The 19,450-nt window shown below is 43.5% G+C and overlaps 1 protein-coding gene across 1 annotated transcript; it reads left to right on the top strand.

The window, feature by feature from the left end:
• The first annotated feature begins 79 nt into the window (after positions 1 to 79).
• On the top strand, positions 80 to 14,487 carry NFS1 (NFS1 cysteine desulfurase). Its single transcript, XM_039563438.1, has 13 exons — positions 80 to 131; positions 232 to 300; positions 1,046 to 1,162; positions 2,559 to 2,642; positions 3,312 to 3,464; positions 4,398 to 4,491; positions 7,037 to 7,171; positions 8,543 to 8,700; positions 10,096 to 10,201; positions 10,368 to 10,449; positions 11,774 to 11,857; positions 11,985 to 12,074; positions 12,713 to 14,487. The coding sequence occupies exons 2-13, from the start codon at positions 244 to 246 to the stop codon at positions 12,774 to 12,776; spliced, it is 1,224 nt and encodes a 407-aa protein (XP_039419372.1). The 5' UTR covers positions 80 to 131; positions 232 to 243; the 3' UTR covers positions 12,777 to 14,487.
• The last annotated feature ends 4,963 nt before the right edge of the window (positions 14,488 to 19,450 follow it).

Here is a 19,450-nt window from a genome sequence, read left to right as displayed (position 1 = left end):
GCTGCTGTGGCGGCGCCTGGCGGCCCTGAGGGGCGAGCGAGTCCCGCGGCGGCTCCGGGTGGGGGACCAGGACCGGGACCGGGACCGGGACCGGGATTCGCGACCGGGATCGGGATCGGGACCGAGATCAGGTAAGGGCCGCGGTCGGGCAGAGCCCGTGCCAGGGCAGGGACAACGCCCCCGCTCCCGCCGGCCCCTGACAGCAAGCTTTCCCCCTCTTTCTCCCCTCAGGGCGAACCGGCGATGGCGGCGGCGCTCTTCGGGCCGCTTTACATGGATGTCCAGGCCACCACCCCGCTGGTAAGGGGCCGCGCCCGAGCATGGGAGGCGGAGCGGGGTCCCCAGACTCCCGGTTCTCTCGCCCGAGCGGTCGCGTGTGTCCCGAGCTTGTCGGGGGAACGGAGGCGGCGTTCGGCGCCGGCTGTAAGCGGCACAGGCTGTTCCTGTCACCACAGGGCAGTCCGGGCATCCCCCGGAAGGGCTGTAGCTACCCCCGGCAACCCCCTGGACGGCCAGCCCCAGCGCCGCAGGGCGGGAGCGAGGCAGAGCCGCGAAGGGGCTCGCACCGACCCCTGCGGGAGTGGGGACAGCTGCGAGAAGCAGGAAGTGAATTCAACCAAAATACTGATCTGGCATTTTTCTTAACATTTTAAGACCCTGTATCCTTTCTGCTCAGAAGAAAGGCCAGATTGGATAGGGCTTGGAGCGGCCTGATCTAGTGCAAAGTGTCCCTGTCCGTGGCAGGGGCGCGGACCAAGATAAGCTTTGAAGTCTCTTCCAACCCAAAGCAGTCTGTGATTCTGTTTTCTCAAATGATGCTGTTCTTCTTTGACCTTTGGTGCAGGTCAGAATTACATGCACAGAACATAATTGCCGAATACTTGTACGTAAGATGTAATAGCCTCAAGTTTCCAAGATCTGGTCTGAGCTAAAGCAAGACACTCTGACAGAAGTGCTGCTGGTCCTGTGGCAAGGAGCGTGTCCAGAGGGAACAGAGATGCTTTCCTTTCAGCTTTTCTAAGGTTGGGTGGTTTTTGTTCCACAGGATCCCAGAGTCCTGGACAGCATGCTCCCATACCTGACAGCCTACTATGGCAACCCGCACTCCAGGACCCACGCATACGGCTGGGAGAGTGAGGCTGCGATGGAGAAGGCGAGGCGGGTGAGTCTTCAGCTCTCCGCAGTTGTGTTGGTTTTCCTGCTGCTGAGGAAATTCAGGGTCAAAAGAACCTAAAAAAAAAAAAAACCCAAAGAAAAAACCCCCCCTGTTCTCTGTTGGCTGGATTTAGCAGCTTCCTCTTTGCTTAGTAGATTTATTGCTGTACTTTAGTAGATTTATTGCAAGAAAAAATAGAATTATAGAATATTTCAAGTTAAAAGGGACTCACAAGGATCATCAAGTCCAACTCTGGCCCTGCACAGGATACCCCAACAATCTCACCATGTGCCTGAGAGCATTGTCCAAACACTACTTGAACTATGGCAGGCTTAAGGCTGCAACCACTTCCTTGGGGAGCCTGTTCCAGTGCCTGACCAGCCTCCGGGTAAAAAAACTTTTTCCTGATATTCAGCCTACATTTCCCCTGACACAGCTCTCTCTGTTCCCTCAGCCCCTGTCAGTGGTCTCCAAGAGCAGAGAGCTTCCTCTCTGCTGCCCCTCATGAGGAAGCTGCAGCCCCCAGTGAGGTCTAACCCCCGTCTCCTCCTCTTCAGACTGAAAAAACCAAGTGCCTTCAGCTGTTTGTTTTACAGGCTAACCACTGGGGCCCTTCACCATTTCATGGCTCTCCTCTGGATAACTTCTAATTGTAGTTCTCTAATAACTTCATATCCTTATATAGATTTGCCCCAAACTGTCCCCAGGACTTGGGGTGAGGCCACCCCAGTGCAGAGCAGAGCAGGACAGTCACCCCCTCGCTCAGCTGGCAATGCTGGGCCTGATGTCCCCCAGGACAGGGCTGGCCCTTGGGGCTGCCAGGGCACTGCTGGCTCCTGTTCCACTTGCCCTCAGCCCAAACTCCCAGGTCCCTTTTCATGGTGCTGCTCTCCAGCCTCTTGTTCCCCAGTCTGTCTGGACATCCAGGGTTGTCCAGTCCAAGATGCAGAAGCCAGCACTTGCTCTAACAGTGAGATTAGAGCAACTGAAATGGTAGAAACCAATACTTTAGGCAAAAGTGCCTCAGTATTTTGGTTTCCTGGAGTCACAAGCATGTTGATGCAGTCATTGGACTAACTCCATATTTTATCATTCTTCTAATCTTAGGTATGGGTATAACTTTTTTTTTTAAGTAATACATAATGGGGTTTTGTCCACTTAAGCTTTTATCTCTTTTATAACAGGTTAATGCTTAATACCACTCTTAATGACTGTGAATTCTTTTTGTATTTTATATTAATGCAGATATAGAGACTATTTGTAGCATAACCCTGTTAAGTACCAGCTGTAATCCCTTTGAGGCTCAAGGGGGTATTCTTGAAAACATTTTGCATGTATTTTGCTGTAGTGAATTCATTGTATGTTTTCTTAACAAGTCAACTTTTTATTTCTTTTTAAACAGCAAGTTGCAGATTTAATAGGAGCTGATTCACGGGAAATTATATTCACCAGTGGTGCAACAGAATCTAATAATATGGCAATTAAGGTAAAAGGTTTATGCCGATTCTTATTTATTATATTAAAATTATGTGTTTAAGAACTGTATGCATCTCTCAACAATATAAATGTTAATATGTTGGAGTAGGTAGCAAATATTTTCATTCCTGGATTTACTTTTTGTGATACTCTGTTACATATGTGGAGGAAATTCATGGATGAATGTTTTGGTGCCCAGGACATGTTTTTGAGGGCAGTGTAAAATATTTGATGTTTATCTTGCATACACCAAATACAATCCTTCTGCTTCTGCAATTAAAATAGTGGACATGCAGATTAGAAACTTTTTTCTGATGAAGACTAGGTTGTGTATGTAGTATGTGGTTGTTCTTCTCTGCGTTTATGACTCCACTGTAAAAGCTTTCCAAAAAATGCTTTGGTTAATGGCATCTACAGCTTCTATCAATAAACATTTTGGCAGAGTTTTTGAGAAGTGAGATACTTTGAAAAGCAAGTGCTGATGTAGATATGTAGCATGGATTATGTGTCAGTGCCTTTTAGATTCATGACTTGGGTGAAACAGGAAAGATCCAAATGAATTATATCCAAGTAGTAATTTCTTATTCCAAATCGTTTTGTCTAATGCTTGCTTTCTTCAGTGGTCTAATGCTTGCTTTCTTCAGTGGCCAATTTCTTTTTCATGGACTGTGCCTGACAGGGTGTTGCAAGGTTCTATAAATCCAGAAAAAAGCATATCATTACTACGCAAACAGAGCACAAGTGCGTGTTGGATTCTTGTCGTTCCCTGGAAACAGAAGGTTTTCGCGTCACGTATCTGCCTGTTAAAAAAAATGGGCTCATAGATCTGAAGGTAAGTTGTTACTGACAGAAAGAAACTAAAAATAAAAGAGGTTTTTACTTCAGATTGATGCTCAAGACCTTGTGTCCTCTACATGAAAAAGAGGAAGGTATGATAAATATCACAAAGTAGAATGAGAGTCATAATTAAATCTGTCAGATCTGGAGAAGGATTTTCTGTTCTGTCTGTTGCCCTACACTTTTTCTCAACCAAAACTTCCACCTTCTATCCCACCATTCAGCTGCTGCTGTGCAGGTGGAGCTGTTGTGTACCCTATAGGGAGCCCAGTACTTGAGGCATTGTTTCAGTGATTACAGTACTTCCTATGTCTGTCCATGAGCCAGCCCTTCTGTGTGTACTGGCTGCAGCCCTGAGATGTAGAAATTGTATGTTTTTAGTTCATCGTTGACATACTGTAGCACGGGGCAGTGACAGTTTTATTCCTAGTCCCTCACCTGCCATGGAGAGCGGTGGTGTGTGTGATGGGTCCGAGGGATCAGCCTGTGGGCACAACAATGAGTTGTGTTTTCTGAGCATTTGCTGCAGAAGTGATGTGACCTTTGTATAAAGTGCCATTCCTTTAAAGCCAGCCTCACCTTGGCTAGAAGAGGCTTAAGCTGTTCTGTAGGTGGTTAATTCATTAAAGAAAATAGTTCAGAGAAATGTACAGGATATAGTGAAGCCTGTTGAGACTTGATTTAATCAAGTGGGGTGGCAGGTGCATCGAAGGGTTAGGACATGCACAAATGCAATTAATCCACTCCTCTTCCTACAGGCATTTAATGTTCACATGGGTTAGTGTTCTCCCCACGGCTGTTTGTCAGATCCCCAGGTGTTTGTTGCGAATGAGGGACTGTTGGTTGAGTTGCTGGCAAATTGAAGATGTGCACAGGAATCTTGCTTCTCTGTTAGTCACAATTTTTGTCCCTCTGAACCTTTCACCAGGAGCTGGAGGCTGCGTTCCAGGCAGATACAAGTTTGGTTTCTGTGATGACTGTAAATAATGAAATAGGAGTAAAGCAGCCAATTCATGACATTGGTAAGTACACTGTGGCTTCCAGATGCCATCTAAGGTTTCTTCTGCTTCATTTTAGTTAATGTTTTCATCCCCAAATGGTACTGATGCAAAAGATTAGGTGTAATATAGCTAAGGAAAAATTACTAACATAAATATTTTAAAATAAAAAATGTAATATAAATAAATAATACTGCGGTCCAAATAAAAACTGATTTCAAAAGGGAAATGAGAATGAAATTCAGTACCCTTATGGTGAGCATTGCAGCAATCATTGCTCTGGATGGATCAGCTGCAATTCATTGGACTGTATGATGGATGAAAAAATTGCACAGAATAACTGGCCAAAATTGAGCTTATATACTGTAACAATTTCTTGAGCACTTGTAGTGTTTAAGAGAAGAAATGTGCAGGATTTGGAGTGGGAGAGGATGGTGAACACCACACTTAGACAATCCTTCCCCCAGTATTGTCATATATAGTCATGAACAATTCCTTTGTAGGCCAAAAGGCCACTGAAGAGCTACGCTTCTGGAACAGGAGGCAGGGAGAGGGTGAGCCAGGCTCTGAGCTGGCAGGTGGAGTGACGGGGACCTCAGAGCAGATGAAGGGAGGCCCTGGAGAACCACGGTTGGTGGAGCAAGCAGGGTGAGCGGGTGCCTACATAGGCAGGTCCCTGGATCCCAGGTGATTTGTTGATAAAGTTTTCTGTGACAGTAACAAAACATATACACATACCGTTTCTGTCCTGGTTTTATCCCATCTGGCAACCAAGCACCTTGCAGCCACTCACTCACTCCCCCACCAGCACAATCAGGGAGACAACTGGAATGGTAAAAGCTAGGAAACTCATGGGTTGAGATAAAGACAGTTTAATATGGAAAGCAAAAACCATACACACAAGCAAAGAATTCTGTACTGCTTCCCATGCGCAGGCAGGTGTTCATCCATCTCCAGGAGAGCAGGGCCCCATCCCATGCAGTGGTGACTTGGGAAGACAAACACCATCACTCCAAACGTCTCCCCCTTCCACCTTCTTCCTCCCAGCTTTCTATAGTGAAAGCAGATGACATATGTCATATGGTTTGGAATATCCCTTTGGTAAGTTTGGGTCACCTGTCCTGGCTGTATCTCCTCCCAGCCTCCCATGCACCGCCAGCCCCCTCGCCAGCATGGCCGTACGAGGGGCAGAAGAGGCCTTGGCTCTGTGTAAGCCCTGCTCAGCAATAACAAAAACATCTCTCTATTATCACCTCTGTGTTCAGCACAAATCCAAATACAGCCCTATACTAGCCATTGTGAAGGAAGTTGGCTCTACCCCAGCCAAAACCAGCACACCTTCATATTCAAGGTATCCTTTCATAAGATGTTGGAGTTTTTAGACAATATTTTGGCTTTGTCTCTGTTCTGAAGTACATACTCTGGAGGATATTGTTTTCTTAGGCTGTGGCAGGCATCTTGTTGTGCACCTGATTTTCCTCTTGCTTAGCTGCTGCATTTATTTTTTTCTTCATTAAGCTCAAAGCAGCATTTTTCCCAAGGTTTTTCAAGGTTCCGTTTCTTCATTGACAAGCATTTGACCATCAGTGAGTTGCTTATAGGCCCGAGGACTCTTTTTTTTGTCCTGTGCTTATATTGTCAAGGCCCTTACTATGGTCCCATGTTTAAATGCCAGAGACAGCTGGTGCCAGCTCTAGTTCCCCCAGTATGTTCTCATAACACCTTTATAACAGGTCCAACAGGCCAGGCCCTGGAGCCTGAGGCCCTGTTACCATGTGGCCTGATACTACTGCCTGTGGCCTGACCTTGCTGGACCACAGGAGGACTACTTATCCTGTGAAGTATCATGTTGAACCTCTTGTGCAGAGGAGAGGTCTCGGATGCAGCTGTGCAGATTCTGTGGAAGATGCACTGTGATTTTTTGATAACAAAAATAAATAATATTTATGTTTACTGCCCATGAACAATACCTTACTTTGTTCCTTCGTATATTTTAGCCTGGTGACAGGCTCACCTGATTTCAGGTAGTAGTAATAAGTGTGTGTGTGAAAATTCTGAGAATGTTTTTGAAGTTGAGTGTTGGAAAACTTGGAAAATAGAGGAAATGGCATAAAAATACTTGGCAAATACAAACTTGAAAGGAAGGTTGGCTTGTACTGGACATTGAGAAGAAAAAGAATCAAGAAAAAGCAATTCTGTCCAACTGTGGAGTCATTGTTGTGTGGAAACTTTGATGTTCCATGCAACCACTTTTCTTAAACTTGTTAGGTGTGGATTTGGAAATAATATCACTTCTTAACAGTAGAAGACTTCTAAACTTCTCAACTGAAGAAATTCACTGTAGTTTTACCTACCTAAACCTGTGCCAAGGCATCAGCTATAGTAGCCTCTGCCCAGCTTTAGCCACTTCACTGTAAAAGAAACATCACAGCCCTCATTTCTACCTTTCCCACCTCAGCTACCTCAATAACCTACTGTTTTAGATTCACTGATGCTTTAGATCCGTTGTTGGAATCTTTGGGATCATAGTGAAAGATAATGTGGTTTTGGTTTGGTGTTTTTATTACAGGTGAGATCTGCCGTGCACATAAGGTGTTCTTCCACACGGATGCTGCACAAGCGATTGGTAAAATTCCTATGGACGTCAACAACATGAAAATTGACCTAATGAGCATCAGTGGCCATAAAATTTATGGGCCCAAAGGTACTCACTGAAGTGCTTTATAGGCAATAAATATATGTTTCCATACCTGCCTTAAGGTAACTACACAAGGTATGAAGTCAAACCCGTTTGTCCTAGTGTCAGTTACTTAAGCTGTAGAAAACTGTTCTGAGTGGTGTTGGACAGACTTCAGAGTAGCTCAGGCCCTGCTGCCAGCGTACAGCTGCAGTAAGTGGATCTTCAGTGCTAGATGGGTCGAGGTAGCTTCACTGAAGGAAGAAACAGTGTTGTATAAATGGTGGCAGCATTACAGCAGTGGGGTTTTCAGGAGTCATCTGCTTGATGTGAAGGAGAACTGATGCTGAAATGATTGAAATGAAATCACTTGGTTATAGGGCAAAGTTTAGACCAGAGTGTGACTTGCAACAAGGAGACCAAAAGGTTTGGTGATTTTTTGATTGTTTTCTGCTTCCAGTGGCTTCTTTCCCCTGACTCCATTTTTGCATTTTCTTTGCAGAATGGGGTTTAATATCCAGCTATGCATTTTCTGGTTGACTCACAAATACTAAAAGTCCAGCTATTATTATTGTCATAGTCTATTTAGTTTGTGACAGTGGGTGTTAGCCAGAAAGGCTAACAGGTTCGCTGTATGCTATGTGCTATTTGGAAACAAAAGGCAAAATTCTTATTTTTCAACATGTTTTTTTTTCTGCATAAGTTTTGCTGAGGGCTGAAGACATTATATCTGGACAAGGACTAAGTTTTCAACCAGTAACTTTGGACAGATGACAGACATAAATTTTCACAATTTGTTATGCCTGGAAGTTGCAACTGTTCTTCCTGTGGTGACAGTCACTCCTTAAGTGTACCAGGGCACTTGAAGACATAAAAATTTCTAGGTGAGGAGAGTGTTAAACTGACTGGCTATCAAAACTGGCTCATCTAATCCACCCACTGAAAATTGTTGGCACTGATAAGTCTTCCTAATGAGAAGAAAGGGAAAGGACTCCTGGGACTGGTGCTGGCCTAGTAATCCAGGGAAAGAATTTGGAAGTCAGTAAGAGAACATTAGTGAATGCACATAAAAACTTCCGTGCAAAGGGATGAACTTCAGCTGTGTACAGGAATTATGGGAAGGAAGGGAAGTGCTGAGTCCTTGGGTAATTGAAGCACAGTGGAAGAGGCTGAGCTCCCATGACTGAAGCTATGCAAGCCTGAACATGAACACTGGGAACAAACACCATTTCCTAGAAAATGATACTGAACTTGTTCACTTCATTAACTGGACACTCCAGTTAAGAGTCCACATGTGTGTTTGCTGTGGAAATAAGGAATGTTACCAAAGCTTGGAGTCCCTGTTCATAATTTCAGAACTCTGGGCATATGGGTAAAACATCTTTCTTTGTTTCCAAGGAGTTGGTGCTCTCTATGTTCGCCGCCGACCACGCGTCAGGCTAGAACCCCTGCAGAGTGGGGGCGGCCAGGAGAGAGGACTGCGGTCTGGAACTGTGCCCACCCCTCTAGCAGTGGGACTGGGGGCAGCGTGTGACGTGGCACAGCAAGAGATGGAGGTTTGTGCAACAAGATACTTGTCCTGGGTTCCAGAAAATAGTATAACAGCACCATTTAGGTCTTGCATTCCTTACATCTTTTTGCATCCATGTAACTAAATTAAATTTGATTCTCATTTTTAGCATCAATTGAATGTTTTGAGAACTTAAGGGATGTTTTTGGGTAATTGTAAGTTCTTTCTAAAGTTTCTTTTTTCTTGAAGTGGTCTGAATCATAGTTTTCTACAACAAGGCTACAATTGATAGTTTTAGTGAAATACGGCTTTATGTGCTTGTATTCACTTCTGCATTATGCATGTGTATTAACAGCATCTTTGAAATGAATGTTGTGTTTATGTAATGTATATTGAAAAAGTAAGACTTCCCAGTCCGTTATTATATGTATTGGACCTATTAAGTATAACTTCGAGTTTACTGCAACTTTGCAACTAAGAATTTCTTTTCTTTTTCCTAGCTTGGACAGTAAAGTTTACTTGCTAGGTCTGGTGTCTGAGCCTCTGTATGCTTCTACACTGGTTTGTGGGCACCAATGCTTTCCTTACAGCTGGAATGTAAAAATACTTACAGTGACAATGGGATGCATAGGCCAGACATCTGCACCCAAAGGATCAAGCTTCTTCCCAGGAGACAGGCAGAATTCCACCATCTGAGCTGGTGGTTATGGAAGTTGAGGCTAGAGAGTCTGCAGTCTGAATTCTGCACAAGCCTCTGATCTGGATTCTCCTCCTTGCCTGGCAGAGTTATGGCATTTTAAAACCAACTGGTGTTGGAGCTAGCCTGGTTTTCTTTTAACTTTTCCAAGTGTAAACAAGCATGAATTGCATGTGTGCATGTGGCTGGTTCTGTGTGCTGAAGCTGATCCCAGACCTTACTGCTTTCTTGGTATAAGTGACCTCATTTTTCAGTCTAGAACAAGACACTGCATGTGGGCAGTTCCCACTGTGCAGGTTACTTACTGTAAAAGCTGAGTTCATAGTAATTTGCAAGTCTGTGTCTTTCTGTTGTATGGTTAGAGAGCTCCAGGGAAATAAGAGGCACTTGCCATAATAGGTGCCCTTTCTTGGGTAAAATGCATCATCTTCTGCATTGACTAACTTGTCTTTAAACACAGAGAATTCAGTGCTTTTATGAAAGTCAGTTCAGCAGCTTGTGTATGTAGATCTTTCTGATCGGTTTGAAACATTTGTGAAGACTGAGCTAGCTTGGAGCTGAGTGATTATTCTCTTTTAAAACTAAGTGTCTAAAAAGTGTGTAAAGCAGGCAAAGTTTGACAGTTTAAGTTTCAGCTGTGTTCTTTCCCTTAATTCTGCTTGCAGCTGGTGACACAAAGCAGTTTGAGTGAGGTCAGACTGTACACTGTTTATTATTTGTGTCTTTTCTGGTTTCTCTGCTTAGTATGACCATAAGCGAATCTCACAACTGGCAGAACGACTGGTTACAAAAATAATGAGTGAAGTTCCTGATGTGGTGATGAATGGAGACCGAGAGCACCGCTATCCAGGTAACTCAAGCAAAATTCTGAGCCTGTTAGTACTGTCTGGCTCCTTGGTGTTAATGGTTGTGGCTGAATTATGCACTTGAGCACATGATGCAAGTCCTGCCTTGCAGGGGACAACTGAGATTTTAGTTGATGGTTTCTTTTTTCTATTTCATTTATTTGTATGTAGGATGCATCAATTTATCTTTTGCTTATGTGGAAGGGGAGAGTCTTCTGATGGCTCTGAAAGATGTGGCTCTGTCTTCAGGAAGGTAGGTGGAATGTATAGGAAGGATAGCAGTGTATTTTTGAGAGAAAATAGCTTCTGCTAATGAAGGTAAAAGCTAAGGAATAGTCTCCTCTGAATATTTGCATATTCAGTTAATGAGTCAGACTGGCATTGATTACATTCTAAGGTGGTGTTTAAGTGACACATTTCAACTGAAGGTCAAAGTTACTTATCCTGGAAGAAAAAAAAACAAACAAAACCACAAACAAAACCAAACACAAACCAAACAACAAAAAAATCCTAACAAAAAGACCTCCACAAAGCCACAAAAACTAGCCCAGAAATTCCTACCTACTGGCCTTGCAAACTGGTTATTTGAGTAGCCTCAACTTGTACTGGTGACACTTCAATTCTAAAGGCCACCAACATTTGAGCAGCTTCTGTCCTTTGGCAGGTTTTAACTGCAATTAGTGAGGCTAGGCATATATCTGAATTAAGTCAGCTCATAATTCCTGTGTTAAATGCAAAAGCAAGAAAGAAAATGACATGTGCTTTTATGGAGCTCTTCTGACTACAGGAGTGACAAGACAAACTTGATGTTTATGATGAAATGAATGGAGTGTAAGGAGGTTCCCCCCTCTTTCCCTCACCTTTGGGAACAAAGTGGTCAGCATAACCTAATTAGAAACTGGTTGGCACTATGAGCAGGAAGAACAAGTCTCCACATGACTGTCTCTGAAGCCAAACACTTCTGTAATGTGAAGATCTTTTCTGAGTGTCTGCTTTGTGCAGTGCGGAGCTGTTTACAGCTCTCCAGCTGGCACTGCGTGTTGCTACCTGTAAAAACTGAGTCACAGCATGTAACCAGTTCTGTATACTGCTGCAAGGTGGAAGCTCTCTCTACTGACAACTGCAATCATCTTGCTCTGGATCCCTCTGTGCACTGTTTTTCATTTATTTGTTCTGCTGCCAAACAGCAGCTTGTGAAGCCTTTTTTTTTTTTTCCCCTTTTATGTTCCTGGTATGTTACCTTCTCTGGATAGTTTTTGTCTTTGTCTTTTTTTAACTACCTCCTAATCTGCATTCCTGCTGCCTCTATGGGGCATTTTGTTTATTCTTGTGTATTATCTGTATTCTCTCTCCTTTCCTTATGCTCCTAATTTATTACTCTCATTTCTCGCTAATGCCTGCCCCTTGTATTCTTTTTTCTTCGGTAGCAGAAATATCACTTTACTTGCTTGTATTCACTTGTGGTTTCTAGGAGGCTGGGGAAGCTGATACAGGTTGTTGTAAAGAGGTAAGTGACCTGTTCTTTGTTGGAAGAGATTAAACAAAAGTCTGACATTTCCCTGCCTTCTCTTTCCCAGTGCTTGCACATCAGCCTCTCTGGAGCCTTCCTATGTTTTGCGGGCAATCGGAACAGATGAAGACTTGGCTCACTCATCTATAAGGTGTGTGGAGTGGTCTGCCCTAATGCTTTCAAATATTTTTCTTTCCTGATAAAAGTAAGTGGTAGATTTGTTCCACCCCCTCCATATGCATGTTATTCAGTTCCTTAATGATTTTCTTTTGGTTTAGGTTTGGTATTGGTCGTTTCACTACAGAAGAAGAAGTAGATTATACAGTGCAGAAGTGCATACAGCACGTGAAGAGGCTGAGAGAAATGAGGTGAGAACACGTGAGGTTGAACACAAAGACTTCTGAGGTGTTATAATCATGGGAAGAATTGGATTTATTTGGTTGAAAGTAATTTTTTGCTTCAAAAATCTGGTGGTGTTTCTCTATATCAGCAGTGTCCCCCAAGTGGGTAGGGGCCTGATTTTAACATTAGTGACAAATTTCTAAGGAAGCAAATCTGACACCAAACCTTTTCCCAGATCCTGCCTTTGTCAGAGGAAGAATATGAGTAGGGCAAGCACATAGGGCAGTACCTAGGAGGTTTTAAGCCAGAGATGGTATTACTGAGTTAATGTATTGATAACTTGTTTTATTCTGGTGAAACTGAAAGGCTAGTGACTCATCTGGACAGTGAAAATGCAAGGGTTCAGTCCCAGAGACACCAGTGCTTTATGCTGAAAGTGGGAACAGGAAATGAGGTGGAGCACCTGTCCTCTCACCTCTTGTATTTTGGATTGAGGACACAGGTGAGGGCTGATCACCTGAAGCTCACTGACCTCCAGAAGGGCGAGACAGGCAGATAGATATCTCCTAATTCCTTGTGTCATTGATAAAATTGTCTGTTTAATTATTGTTGATGATGTCCTGTGCATTTTAGCTAGGCCTCATTTTTCTTCTTTTCTTTACAGCCCGCTCTGGGAAATGGTGCAGGATGGAATTGACCTCAAAAGCATTAAATGGACTCAGCACTGAGAAAACATTGCTATCTGTGGACTAGATGTGGATTAAAATGCATTTTTCTGTACAGTCTTGAGCAAATTATGCAGCACTTCTGTTTTCTGATGCTTGCAGTTTGAACGGAGAACTACCCTTTCAGACCACAAAATCTAAGAAGCCAAAAATGAAACTAGTCTTTATCGTGGAGAAAGACAGGCTGATGCAACACCCATTGTGTTTCTATTGACACACAGAAATTTATGCTAAAACGTAATTTATTCAGAAATATATTTTCTAATGAGAAAATGAAATCAGCATGTTACTCTCAGGCCAGTGAATCCTGGCAAGAGGTTGCTTCTCAGTGTAACTCATCCCAAGTCACTGCTGTGTTTGCACCACAGACCTGTTGCACATTTGTTCTGTTTGAGGTGGGTATCCTGCAACATTAGCTGGGTTTTGCCTCTCAAATGCCTTGTACTGCAAGAAATTCTCAGATAGGAGGACACTTGGATCTCTAGAGGAAAGAGATGCCTCAGTGTGGCTATGTGCCTTCACAGATAAGTTGTACAATTTTTTTCTGAAGTTGAGTATTTTGGGCTCATTTTCCTTGGTTTTTTTGTGTGTGCATCTTTTGTGTGTGTGTGTGTGTGTGCATTAATCCAAAAGATTCTTCTGTGTTCCAGAGTTTATGATACAATCATGATGCACTTTGCTGTCCCCTCCATTGGGTTTTTTCCATGCAATTTTTTCTCAGTGAGGAAAGAAAACTTGAATGACTGGGGGAGGGGATATGCAGAATATGTCAGCTTTGGAGGCAGCGCCAGTTTTGTGGGAGCATGAGTAGTAGAGGTGGTGGGGAGAGCAGATACAGTGCAACGTCTTAAGGCAGTCTGGGTTTTGGGTTCTTTTTTTTTTTCTTGTCTTTTTTTTCTCCCCTTGTCATGGGATCTTTGCTGTTACTTGGTTTGTCTGTGGGCCCTTGGTTTCTGTCACTGCAGGGAGTCTGCCCAGCTCTGCCTGTGTATTTTGTCTGGAGATAAGAACACCTGGCACTGAAGTTTTCTTTGTTTCACAGACTGCGCTGTCTGACAAGAGATTCGCATGGGAATCCTTTCCCTGAACCTGCTGGGGGAAGTATCTGTTAAAAAGATTTTGATGAGATTAATTCGTATCAGTGTTTCTCCTTTCTTACCTTTGGTGATCTTTCGAGTAAGAAACCGAACCCTGTATGGCAAAGTGCCTTTTTTCAGTGCGTAAACAAAGAGTTCTCAAATTAGTTGTGTTGATTGGTGGATGCTGTGTTAGCTGCTGAATTTGATATACGCCATAGACAGTATGTACACCTTCAGTTTGGGATGGAATCTACCTCGAGGATCAACCATGTTGTGTAAAAGCCGAAGCTGAATCTCACAAGATGGATTGTTTTACAGAAGCTTGTGCATTTTTTATTATTAAGGACAGATGTAGTTGTTTGTAATGCAAAGCTAATCCTTGGTTGTTCTATTTGAAATGACTAGCTTTAGCAGTTTTAATATTGTAGTGCTGGCACCTTATATTTCATCACAACATGTTTAAAACTACCATATGCATAAATATGTTTTAGCGGTGTTGTATGTACTCTTTTTTCATCCTTGGGCCATATATATTTTCTGGATTAACATGCTTTCTCAGCATGTTTTAGAAATACATGTTCATGAATTGTTCTTTGTGTTTTGAGAATGATAAAAAATTACAGATAAGAATTAAACATGGCTACTGTCAGTCTTTTCAGATCCACCTTTCTGGGTGAACCATGCAGGACAATCAGTAAGTTGCTGAATTGCAGCTTTCATTAGGCAACAGAGAAGGATAAACTTTTCTGCAAACACTGTTAGAAGTTTGCTGTCACTGAGTTGACATTTGACTTTTGAAGAGTCATTCTTCTCAAACTCAATGCCTGATCTCAGCTAATTTTTTTTTTTTTAACTCAAATAGCTTAAAATGTGGTTATTTTGAAAAAAAGGGAGCCCCACATCTTGAAGATTCTGACCACCTCTTATGTGATAAGATTTAAAATAAAAATTCTACATGTAAAGGTTAGGGAAACTCATTCATATTAGTAACAAATATTTATTTGAAATGTTTATAGGACAAGATGAGGAAAAATGTATAGTGGAGATACTTTCCCCCATGACAGAAAGAAGTAATGCCAAGGATGAACACCTAGCTGTACCGCACTGAATGCAGTAAAGCCATTGAGGGAGGGGAGCTTCAGTCTATCCCACTCTTACCAGCTGGATGCCAACGTATGGTGGTGCATCATCAGGCTGCACCGTGATCTGAAAAATGCTCAAGGCTGATGCCTTCAAGTGGCTACCTGAAAACAGAGGCTAGACAAAAATAAGAGAATAAAAGTAGGTATTTATTTGAAGGGCCTTCAAAGGTACACCCTGGGCAGTCCAAAGGCTACACCCAAGACGGACACTGGGTCACGAGTTCTTCACACTTTTATAAGTTTGGTCCATTTGCATATCAGGGTTAATTCTCCAATTATAATTGCAGTTAATGATGTAATTACCCCAATTTGCCCCTACTCTTCTCAGGCTTTAGTTTACACATTTTGGGGCCTGGAACAATCAAGGTGTCCTTGGAGAGCAAACCTAGAGAGGGTTTGTTATGTCTGACCAGCATGAGAGGACAGCAGCTAACAGGCCACACAAAACTTCAGAGTTACACACTAGGCAGTACAGGATTTGAAAAATATAAAAGTTAAGACCTAAGGCATCAGGCCTTGGCCTTGATGAACAGCACTTGGGCTCAGCTCCTCTTGAGCTTATCAGAAACATTGCTCCAGGAACTGGTGCTGTCCAATGAGCTCCTGAATTTTTTTTTAACAGCCTTGAAAACTTTTCCTGACCGGCATAATATTCTTGTTCTCCCACTTTCAAAGAGTTTCCAACCCAAAGTGGGGCCAGGATGAAACATTGTTGTGACTAAAGCCCATCTTTTGTGGTCCTATAAACAGTGGCCCTGAGGGAGACCCTTGGGGCTCTCCTGGGCTGCAGCGACCTCCCTGTACTGGGGCCTCTCCAAGCCGGGAACTCTCCCGTTTGCTGCACTGGGAGAATCCCCGAAAGACGGGTCCTGGGATGATCCCGCACTCTTTGAAGCCACGCCCTTCACTCAGTGAATAATGCAAAAGGCATCTGAAGCGAGTATTTCAGTTAGAACCGTGCACGTGCCTGCAGGCCTGTGATCCTCCTAGCAACAGGGAGAGCTGCTGGGATGGCTCTTGTGACTGAAGAGTTGGATGCAGGCAGGGGAGAAGAGAGGCAGTGTTACTCTCTATGTCAATGGCTAGCAGGAGTGCATGGCGCTCCACCTGGGGATGAATGAGGAACTGCCTAAGAATTTAGGTGTCAGGATTAAATGGAGGGCAGGGACAGGTGTCATCACAGTGGGGGTCTGCTACAGGCCACCTGACCGGGAAGATGAGCCAATGAGGGCCATCACAGGCAAATAGGAACGGCCTCATGTTTACAAGCTCTAGTTTTCTTGGGGGAATTCAATCACCCTGACATCTGCTGGGGGGAAAACCCAGCAGGGCACAGGCAATCCCGGAGGTTCTTGGAATACACTGATGTCAACTTCTTTCTCCAAGTATAGAGGAGACAATGAGAAGAGGTGCTATGCCACCTTATTCTCACCAACAAGGACAAGCCAGTGGGGAATGTGAAGCTCAAGGGCAGCCTGGGCTGCACTGACCATGAAATGGTGGAGTTTTAGATCCTTGGGGCAATGACAAGGGTGAGAAGCAAGCTCACTGTGCTGGACTTCAGGAGAGCAGACTTCGGACTCATCAGGGATCTGCTTGATATAGTCCTATGGGATAATGCCCTGGAGGGAAGAGGAGCCCAAGAAAGCTGGTTGATATTCAAGGATCAGCTTTTCTGAACTCAGAAGCAATGCATCCCAACAAAGTCAGGCAGAAACACCAGGAGGCCTGTATGGAACTGACAGAGGAAGTGGCTAAGTGCAATTAATCAATTTGAGAAGTCGTGGCAGTCTGGTGAAGTTTTCATTGACTGGAAAATATCCCCGATTTTTAAAAAGGGAAATATGGAAGCCTTTGGGAACTACACCTGCCTCACTGACTGGCTGGAGATTCTCCCTCTGCTGTGAGATCAGTCATGGGCCAGTTTCCAGTCAAATTGTTTCTGCTAACATGTGTGCTCTGTGCTTTGAAATGGTGCAGTTTCCCAACTGAGTCTCAGGCCAGCTGAGTCCCAAAAAGCTGGCCTGAGACCTCTTCTCTACTACTGACAGCTTTGATGAAATTTCAGGCTGGTGCTTAAGGTCCTGCACTGGAAGGAAGGAAGAAAATGCCAGTTTTTAAAATGGGCAATATGAGTGGCTGAGAGAAATGATCCCTCTGACAGCTGATGCTCCTCTGATCTGTCCAAATCAGAGTCACAAAAAAAGGTAGGTCCAAGATGTAAGAGCAAAGCTCATACTAATGAACAATCAGATCGGGCTTGTGCTGAGTAGGCATAGTAAAACCAACAAAGTGTTTGATTCTAAGAGTAACTACACAGGACCATTAAATCACGTCGTATCTGACTGACAGGTTTTAAGCAGAGATTGGGATGAGGAATGAAGAGAGTATTTCTGGGAGGCTCTGTGAGGATTATTTCTGTTGAACAGTTTTCTAAATGATCTGGAAACAATTAAGATTTGTGGTTGACATGTAGTTATTGGAAAGGAAAATACAAAGTAGTATGAATCATTTAGCAAACTGAGTTCATTCATCCAAACCACAGATGAAGGAATAAGATCAGAGGCTGTATTTATGGAATGGTACCTTTAGGGTCTGGAGAAGCAAAGAACCTTGGATTTGGGGTAATGCTTCCAGACTAATAGTGCAGCAAAAGTATATTGCAAGGAGGAAAACATATTTATTTCAAATGTGGAATTGGCACAGTGGATGTGGGTTACCTCAAGCTTTACTTTAAAATGTCCTGTGTAAATTTTCTTCCCCTAGTTGCATACCTAACACCTTTTTTCAGTTTTGGTTTAGGTAAAGGAGACACATAAATTAGTGTGCTCCCAATGCTTTCCTAGTATCTAATAAAGGCAAATCCCATTCCTTCCTAAAGCTGTTTTTCTCTGCCTGCCTTCCCCCACATGCATGTTACAGGGAAAACACTGGACACAGTTACATGATCCCTTGTCCTTTAACCCTCTGTCTATCTATGTTTTGCTTTCCATAGATACTTTCCTGCTGCTGTTGATAACTAACTGCATTATGCTGCTGACTTGTCTTTGGTACCCTTGGTCCCTTGGCATGCTCCTAATGCTACTAATACTAGTACTAATAGTAGTCCAGGATTTTGTTCCCTTTCATCCACTCTACAAGCAATCTGCTTCTTGGTCTTGAGTGAACTAGACATTCTTTTCCCAGGAAAATTTGGGTATGGCTGAGAAGGCAGTTGGAGACTTGGTGTAGTATGTCATGGGGATCTGTTCTAGACTTTGCTCCAAGCTGAAGCAAAGACCAGAACACTGCAGATGCAAGGACATGTGCTGGTTTGCAGAAGCTGTCCAGGACACTGGGATTTCCTCTTTAGAGTGCCTTCATGGAGTCTATACAGACACAGTCTAGAGGCCCACTGAGGATTATGGAGCTTGGTCCTGGTTTTTTTTTTTGATGGTCTACACAGTAAGCCTCACAAGTCTCTTCACCGTACTTTATTTGAGCAACAAAAAGTAACGTGGTGACTCATCAAATTGCACAAAAGCTGAAAAGTCTTATTTTTCCTCTGACCTGGGGTGTTCCAGCACTGTCCTTTTGTTATCCTACACTGTCTCCCCACTGCAGGGTGGTTGGTGCAGCTTGGGAAGTGCTATGGTGTCAAAGAGTGAATCCCTGGGCTACAGATGCTCCTGCTACGCCTTGCATGACTTAGGCAACCAGCTCTCCAGGGAAGCTGGCAAGCCTGGCTATTGATGCCTCTGGTGACTTCAATCACCTACTTTTCTGGCTGTGTCGGGGTGCATGGTGACAGCCAACTCTGCCTATTGTCACTAGTGCTATAGAAAGGTGAATTACTGGATACTGCCCACAGCAATCAAAAAGAGGTGTGTAACTAGATGGCACACCTGCCAAGAGAAAAAGGAGATATTAGCTTGGCAGAACTGGTATTTTCAGGCCATCTATTATCATAAATACCAAACAGAATACAAAACCTGAAAAACTGAGGTTAATAGGGAGAAGATGAGCAAGCATGGGCTGTTGACTGGGATGGGATGAGAGTAGTAAAGTAGAATTTGGGAGTAGAAAGAGGGGCTATACAGGAAAACAAATGAGGGAGTGGAGATTATTATGCTGCTGTATGGTATAATGTATCTGGATCATTCTGCCTCAGGAGAGTACAACCATGAGAGTTTGTTGGTTTTCACCCCTTAACAGAAACCGGGGTCAAAGTTAACTGAATTGTTGAACTCCAAAATTTGCTGCAGAATTGTTTGCAAAGGGAGGCAATGATTTATTTTTATCCGTTTCTTGCAGAGGACTACACCGAATTTTTTCCATTGGAAATGGCTAGTGCTACTGTGCCTGTGTCTGCTGAAGCGCAGTGATGGAGAACCCAGAGGGGTCTGGGGATCTCTCAGCTCAGGGCACTGCCTGGTTATCGGTGCTGTCTTCAGTCAAGCCAAGGACAAACATAGCA

This window comes from Corvus cornix, chromosome 20 (genome assembly GCF_000738735.6).
Source record: "Corvus cornix cornix isolate S_Up_H32 chromosome 20, ASM73873v5, whole genome shotgun sequence".
In the NCBI taxonomy this organism is placed as follows: domain Eukaryota; kingdom Metazoa; phylum Chordata; class Aves; order Passeriformes; family Corvidae; genus Corvus; species Corvus cornix.
Note: the sequence above shows the minus strand (reverse complement) of the source record. Positions and strands in the feature narration are given on the sequence as shown.

What these genes read in the sequence shown, in the direction of transcription:
- NFS1 (XM_039563438.1), top strand. Translation starts at nt 244, where the DNA reads ATGGCGGCGGCGCTCTTCGGGCCGCTTTACATGGATGTCCAGGCCACC. An exon ending in TCCAGGCCACCACCCCGCTG is followed by an intron (nt 301 to 1,045) that starts GTAAGGGGCCGC and finishes TTTGTTCCACAG; the next exon opens with GATCCCAGAGTCCTGGACAG. An exon ending in TAAAATTTATGGGCCCAAAG is followed by an intron (nt 7,172 to 8,542) that starts GTACTCACTGAA and finishes TTTGTTTCCAAG; the next exon opens with GAGTTGGTGCTCTCTATGTT.